The following is a 6,893-nucleotide window of genomic DNA, read 5'->3' on the forward strand; positions in this document are numbered from 1 at the left end:
TTGTTTCTCTTACCCGAACAAACCGCAGTTATTACTGGGGAATGAACTTAGAATTCGATCGGTCATGTTCCATGTTTTCTTTTGTTATATTATGTCTCAAATTTGAATATGTGTACATGATAAAGCGCCATTGGAGGATTTATTTGCAGCACTGGAACTTCTTCTGGGTGAATTAAATGAAGGGGTGCATGATGGGCCCTGGGAAGTGATAACAGGAAATAAAATCAAGGCAAGTTTTTGCTTTTGGGTTTTCCCAACGTTAGGTCCCAGTCAAGATTAGATTCGTTGATTGCGTAGATTTTTTTTTTTTTTGGTATTTTTTTTTTTGGAAGTGTTTTGGTATGTTGACTGCGTAGAAAAAAGGCGTGGATCTCTCCCTGACTGTATCCGCGCAAGTGAAAAGAAAATAAAAAGGGGTTTTCTCTTTTCTAGGCTACTTCACGAGCAGGAACGCACACGAAGGAGCCGCGTACGAAACACAAAAAGAACATTAGACCGTTCTTGGTTCAGCATACGTAAAAGCAAACATTAATATTATCGAATTCTTTTCTCTACGTGAGTTTTGCCAAGTGTATTCTTTACGAGAGATCGTGAGATAATACTTATAGATTCGCTTTGGGCTTAAATCTAAGTATGAAAAATACTCAAGCGTGTGAGCGATTGAAATTATGTAATTCTCCGATTAATTAATAGATTATCTGCTGCTGACTTTCCCTGTGGATATAGGTTTCGGTATTTGGACCGAACCACGTAAAATATTCGGTGTCCTTTATTGTTCTTTGTTTATTTCTCTGGTGATTTCGCATTGATTTAATTGCAAGATCCATTAGCGTTTTCTCGTTATATCACGTCTTTTTCGAATAAGTCAATTTATTTGGGACCCTGCAGAACCACTCTTTTTTCTATTTAAAGATCAGCCAATTGGCTCTGTGTTTTTACATCGAGAATTCTTTGCAAATGAAGACATGTCAAGGGGGCTTCTTACTTCCCAAACAGATGCCCCTACATCTTGTATAGAATCGCCGGTTTATCAAGAATACGCAAGGAAAGCATTTCGAATTGTTGATTCATCGCCGGATATGGCTTAGAAACAATAGTTCATTATCTAATGGATTTTTCCGTTCTAATACTCCATTCGAGAGTTATCCATCTAACATAAGGCTATTCGATTAAATGACAAATCATTTTAATGTTATCGAATGTCTCAACGGCGACCTCTTGACTTCAGTTTACTCTGCATCACTAGGTTTAGAACTTTAATATTGTGTTAAATTATATTTCGAGTTTAAGCTCACGTGAAAAGTCACGGGATTCACTTTCTTATTTGGATTATAAGATTAAATTTTGGAGGCTATACGATGACGTCATATTCAGGGTTTGAATTTCTCGAAGACATATCCAAGTAGTTCAAGTTTGATCGATTTGACCTACCAAGGATTGGACTTCGTAAAAGAAAGGGGCTTATTAATATTTATTTATTTGTTTGCTTTTTGCGTGTGGCGTAAGGAGGTTTCAAGGAGGTCAGAGGAAAGGGAAAATCCTGCATGTGATCTGTCAGAGAGAAAAGAAAAATAAATGGTTAATTTTTTCATCGATGGTTTCGATGAGACTTAACGTTTGGGCGTTGATTGCGGTTAATGGAGCTAGGAGGTTACAATAAAACGATGTCGTGTTCGATCGAGTGCCCTAATTACTTTTAATTACTGGGGATGACAATAGTCTACGAGAAATAGCCACCCCATCCGTTCTTGGGTACATATCATTATCGCTATGCACGATAGTACAATTTCTCTTTTCTGTTTTCTTTTTTTTTTTTATTAATATCACAAAAAATTTCAAATTAATACACTTATGATAAATTTACATAAAACTAATTTTTTGACCACAAAAAATTCAAAACTAATATACCCGTGACAAATTTACTCAAAACTAATTTTTTGACTATCAAAAATCCCAAACTGGTACATTTGTGACAAATTTACTCTTCGTTAGTTTCCTTTAAATTGGATTGATATCTAAAAAAAAATCAAACTAGTACATAAAACCCAAAACTAGTACATCCGTCAATTGTCGCGTGTCATTTAACAAAACAATTTAACAGTAAAATTTAACGGAAATTAACGGAGGGTAAATTTGTCACAGATATACCAGTTTGTGATTTTTTGTGGTCAAAAGTTATTTTTTAGTAAATTTATCACATATGTATCAGTTTAGGATTTTGCATGGTATTAACTCTTTCTTTTTTTGGGCATTTTGTAAAAAGAGAATTCGAATTTGGGTCAGTATTTGCAGAACAAACAAAGTCAAATCATTTCCTCTTAAATTGTCGAAAATGCGAACGGGTTCTACAACTTTCAAAAAGTATAATCAAATCTTGAAATTGGTCGAATTTGTGCAATAAAGTCCTTTTCGTTAGCTGATTGGGGGCTTTTTTGCACTATCAATTCGACAAATTTTAGGACTTGATCGCATTTTATAAAAGTTTTAGAATTCGATTGCATTTTCTCGACGAACTTTAAGACATCCGGTGATGGTAATTGTTTCGTTCCGATTTTTCTTGTCTCTGTCTTTCATTTTCTTTTCATTCCCCCCATCCCTCTCTATTGCTTTTTTTTTTTTTGGCTTCGCAACCTTGTACCATCCAAGAAATCTATCTCGTCTTCACCAGGAACAGTGGACGGCGAGCAGAGCCGATTCAAAATCGCCTACGACGTCAAAATGATCACTAACAGGCGTCATATCCCCAGCATACCGAAATGTTTGCTAGTGAAGTACCTGTGATGCGACAAAGTTTTGGTAAAGAAAAATCGTTGCTGATGCAAATGTATTCAAAATGGTATTGCTTTAGTGATGTCGAATATGGTCAAGAAAAGAGGGGGTAAACACTATCTTTGTGGACAAGGCTGTGAGTACCATAGACATATGAAACATTTCTATAACTTTGTGGGTCACACGAATGAAGAAGAAGACTAAGGGGGGAGGAAGGTTGCCCCCTACGTCTTTTTATACCATTTGGTGGGGAGTTCATGTTCTTCGCAGGTATCCGAAAAGAAGGGAGGACACAAAATCAGCACGTGTCAGTCGATGCCCTTGCCCCCCATCCGGCATCTCAGCTTTTCTCCGCCACTCTTCATTGGATGAAAATCAAAATTGTCCTGCTTCTGAGTTATTGATGCGAGAATGAAATAAATGATTGAACATCTCTCCCTCTCTTTCTCAATGAATTGATCGACACGTCGAGAGTCAAGAGAGACCGTACGGTATAGGGATGTACATCGATCCCGATCTAACCTGAAAATCAGATCGAACTAGCCGATTTTGGATGATTCCCACATGAATTGATTGGATTCCCTGCTCCTGTGGAGGAATCGTATTGACTGGACCAAATCAGCGAAATTGATCCAGAGTATATATATACTTTTATAGCAAAAACCATAAAAAAAAATTGAAGACAACATATTGACCGAGAAGTATATTCATGGTTTCTTGTTAGTTTGTTTCATTTTTTAAAAATTTTTTAAAGCATAAACCCCCAAAAATAAAAATAACAACACTAGTTCTCGAGTTGTCCTAGGAACCAGATCGAGACTGGCCAGTCCAGTCCTAGAGTGGACATGGTCGGTTCCCGGTTCCATAAACTGGGAATCGCCTATGTCCGGTCTTGTTTTCAGTCCCAAGGTGGGTCATTGAGAATCCGACCTGTCCGGTACGATTTGCGATTTGGGTGAGAATTGACCTGCCCTGAAATCAATTATCTCTAATGCCATGCGGGTGCTTCCAATTGTTTTTTTTTATTAATTTAATTTTAGTTTTGTTATGAGAAGTCAATTTCGCGGCATGTTATAACTTTAGGTGGACTAGTCCTGCTTAGAAGGAAAGCTCACGTACGCAATTTTAATAAGAGTTTCTTTTATTTTTTTAATTATTGGGGATGACAATAGTCTACGAGATGGTACATATCATTCGAGCCTCGGCTTTCTTCGGAGATTTCGGGAGGGCGAGACGCTTGACTTCGGACTTGTCGAATTAGACCATGGGCAGGATGTTATGACGACATTGCCACTTGGTAATCTACACGATCAAATCTAATTAATACACAATTCCGTGTGAACGCATGTCCAGGGAGAGTCGAGGGTTTCTGATAAATTTCACGGGCCCCGGTGCGACCCACCCGCTGACGGGTCTCCACCACCTAATATCTTCTCGGCCAAACGTAGCCTCTTGTGTTCGCTTTCTTCGCTCATTTTAATCACGTCTCATTAACTCTTGTTGTAATAAAAGAAAGCATTCTTTTTCACATATGATACTATTGTGAAAAGGCCGTGTCAATCAGACTATGATAGTGATTGAAAGGCTTCACCTATGAAAGCAAGAGGAAATACCAAAATTCATTGGCATCCACTGTTGTCCACCGAAATCCTCCACTTGTTCACTCTCATTTCCCCTTATTTTTCTTGGGCAAGAAAAGGACGCAAAGCCGGGACTATATGCAACTATCATGCGTGGATGCTCTTTCGACCCGACTATGTATCATCTAGTACGCGATCGATTGCATGGTCTTTAATTTAGTTAAGAAGAAAGCATTTCTAACCAACTACGTCGCTTCGCAGTGCTGTTATTATCTAAAAGGACTAGACCTATGAAAGCAAGGGGAAATATGAACATTTCCGGTCGTCCGTTCTTGGCTTTTAGAGCGACGTTTTATGTAAACTGCACCTCATATATTTTTTTTTCAACTGAATTATAGTGCAAACTTGAGAACGATCGGTAGTTCCTTTCTTATCTATGGAAGCACAACACAAACATCAAGTACACAAATCGCCCAATTCAACAATCGTGCATTGCTTTTTTTTTTTTTTTTTTTTTTTTGGTTCCATCTAAAATTTGAGGCCAATCACACCGAGTTTTCTACTTAATGCATTAGGGGCCTAAGATTTTCTACGATAATGATATTATTAGGAAATAAGGATGCGTTCGTTTCTCGGAAAATGAATAATTTGAAGAATATTTTTTGAAAAGTAATTGCTTGTATCGTTTACAAAAAGAAAATTTTTTCATCACTCACGAAAATAGTTAGGCACCCTAAATTTCCGTTGCCTAATTTTTCTGAACAATACAAATAATTATTTTTCAAGAAATGTGAGCGAACGCACCCTAAGTGAGTATGTCTTTTGCATGCTGAATGGCAAGTCGCACTTTCCTGAGGCCTTCGCTTTAGAAAATCTTCTTTTTCTTGGGGTTTTTCGCTTTTTTAGGTTTGATGTTACCTTTGGCACTTTCTTCATTGTGGCTTTTTCGCTTTGATGTTTCCTTTCGCTTCTTCTTGGTTTTAGTTGATGGCTACGTAGGGATGTTGGGGTTATGTTTTTCTTGGGCGTTTTTGGCTTTTTAAGGTTTGATGTTACCTTTAGCATCTTATTAGGTTGATGGCCATGCACGTGATGCTGGGGTTCTTTTTCTTGTGGTTTTGGCTGTTTTTCCTTTGATGTCACCTTTCGCTTCTTCTTGATGTTGGCTGATGGCTACGTAAGGTTAGGGTTTTGGCTGTTTTTCCTTTGATGTCAACTTTCGCTTCTTCTTGATGTTGGCTGATGGCTACGTAAGGTTAGGGTTTTTTTCTTGTGGTTTTTGGCTGTTTTCGCTTTGCCTAACCAGTTCGTGTGTTGACCGCTGTTTCCAATCCTCTCTCTATATATAGCTTTTACTTTGCCTCTATTCCGAGTATCTTTTCTTCACTGCTGCCTTTGTTTCCAGACTATCCCCCTTTTCAGTTGCAGCAAAATTTCTATTCGGATTCAATCAAAATGGGACTCGTTACTTACAAGACCGAGATCACGTTCTCGATCCCTCCAGCCAAGGTGGTCGAGGCCCTTGTCGAAGCCGGTAACCTCCTCCCCAAGGACCTCCTGCCAGTCATCAAGAGCGCTGCAGTCCTCGAGGAGGAAACTTCCAGCGAAGGTTAGAAACATAACTTAGTCAAATTGAAATGTTCCTTACCATCAACGTCGCGCATGTCAATCATGTTGCATTACGGTTATACTTGGGTTTTGATTCCTAAATGGCCTGGTCGACAACACTAAGATCAGTGCTCGTGATGTTGAAACCCGCGAGTTCTAAATGTGAGTGTTACTTTTGTTACTTTCATAGGCAGTCAGTACAAGACAGTGGAGCAAAAGGTTGACGCCCCGGACAAGGAGAACTTCATCTACAGCTGCTCGATCGTCGAGGGCGACGAGCTGGCCAACACCTACGAGAACATGAGCCACGAGGTGAAGATCACCGCGTCGCCCGAGGGAGGCTCGGTGTGCAAGAACATGAGCGTGTACTACACCGTCGGCGAAGTGGACAACAAGGAGGAGAAGATCAAGGCCGGGAAGGAGAAGGCGTGCGCGATGGTCAAGGCCATCGAGGCTTATCTCGTGGCAAACCCTCATGACTAGACCAAGCATGTCAATGCGTTGGTTGTCGAGTGCTGCTGTCTTTTTAGAGAGGATTGGTTTTCGGGGAGTTAGAATAAGAACATTGGTGTTTGGTTTCCGGGGAGTGTTTGAATAAGAAGATTGGTTTTCGGTTTGAGAAAATATTAAGTGGTTTGTGCACGCCTCGTCACGTGCCGCTGTTGTGTAAGAAATCGAAACTTTCTTTGCCGGATTAAACCAAAACTGACAAATTGAAATGTCTACGAATGGATTTTTGGGTGGCTCATCCAAAGTCTTCTCTTTTCGGGGGATGAAGAGGAGGAGGGGAGGTGGAAGACGACCCTCCCTCGCGGCCGTTACCGGGGCCAGAGGAAGGACATGCAAATGAGAGAGAGAGAGAGAGAGAGAGAGTCCCAATGCGGAGGCAACGAGGCGGAGGCGGATGCGGCTCGGGACCCAGCCGCTGTGACCGGC

The 6,893-nt window shown here is 40.0% G+C and overlaps 1 protein-coding gene across 1 annotated transcript; it reads left to right on the plus strand.

Annotated features, from left to right (window-relative positions):
- The first annotated feature begins 5,767 nt into the window (after nt 1–5,767).
- Nucleotides 5,768–6,440, plus strand: LOC115663212 (major allergen Pru ar 1-like). Its single transcript, XM_030585235.1, has 2 exons — nt 5,768–5,958; nt 6,148–6,440. The coding sequence occupies exons 1-2, from the start codon at nt 5,805–5,807 to the stop codon at nt 6,438–6,440; spliced, it is 447 nt and encodes a 148-aa protein (XP_030441095.1). The 5' UTR covers nt 5,768–5,804.
- The last annotated feature ends 453 nt before the right edge of the window (nt 6,441–6,893 follow it).

Source organism: Syzygium oleosum, unplaced genomic scaffold (genome assembly GCF_021117445.2).
Source record: "Syzygium oleosum isolate NSW1041296 unplaced genomic scaffold, Sole_v2.1 Sole_v2.37, whole genome shotgun sequence".
Lineage (NCBI taxonomy): Eukaryota > Viridiplantae > Streptophyta > Magnoliopsida > Myrtales > Myrtaceae > Syzygium > Syzygium oleosum.

Excerpts from the sequence above, each read along its gene's own strand:
- LOC115663212 (XM_030585235.1), top strand. The coding sequence starts at position 5,805 with ATGGGACTCGTTACTTACAAGACCGAGATCACGTTCTCGATCCCTCCA. Across the intron at positions 5,959-6,147 it reads GGAGGAAACTTCCAGCGAAG|GCAGTCAGTACAAGACAGTG; the intron begins GTTAGAAACATA and ends TTACTTTCATAG.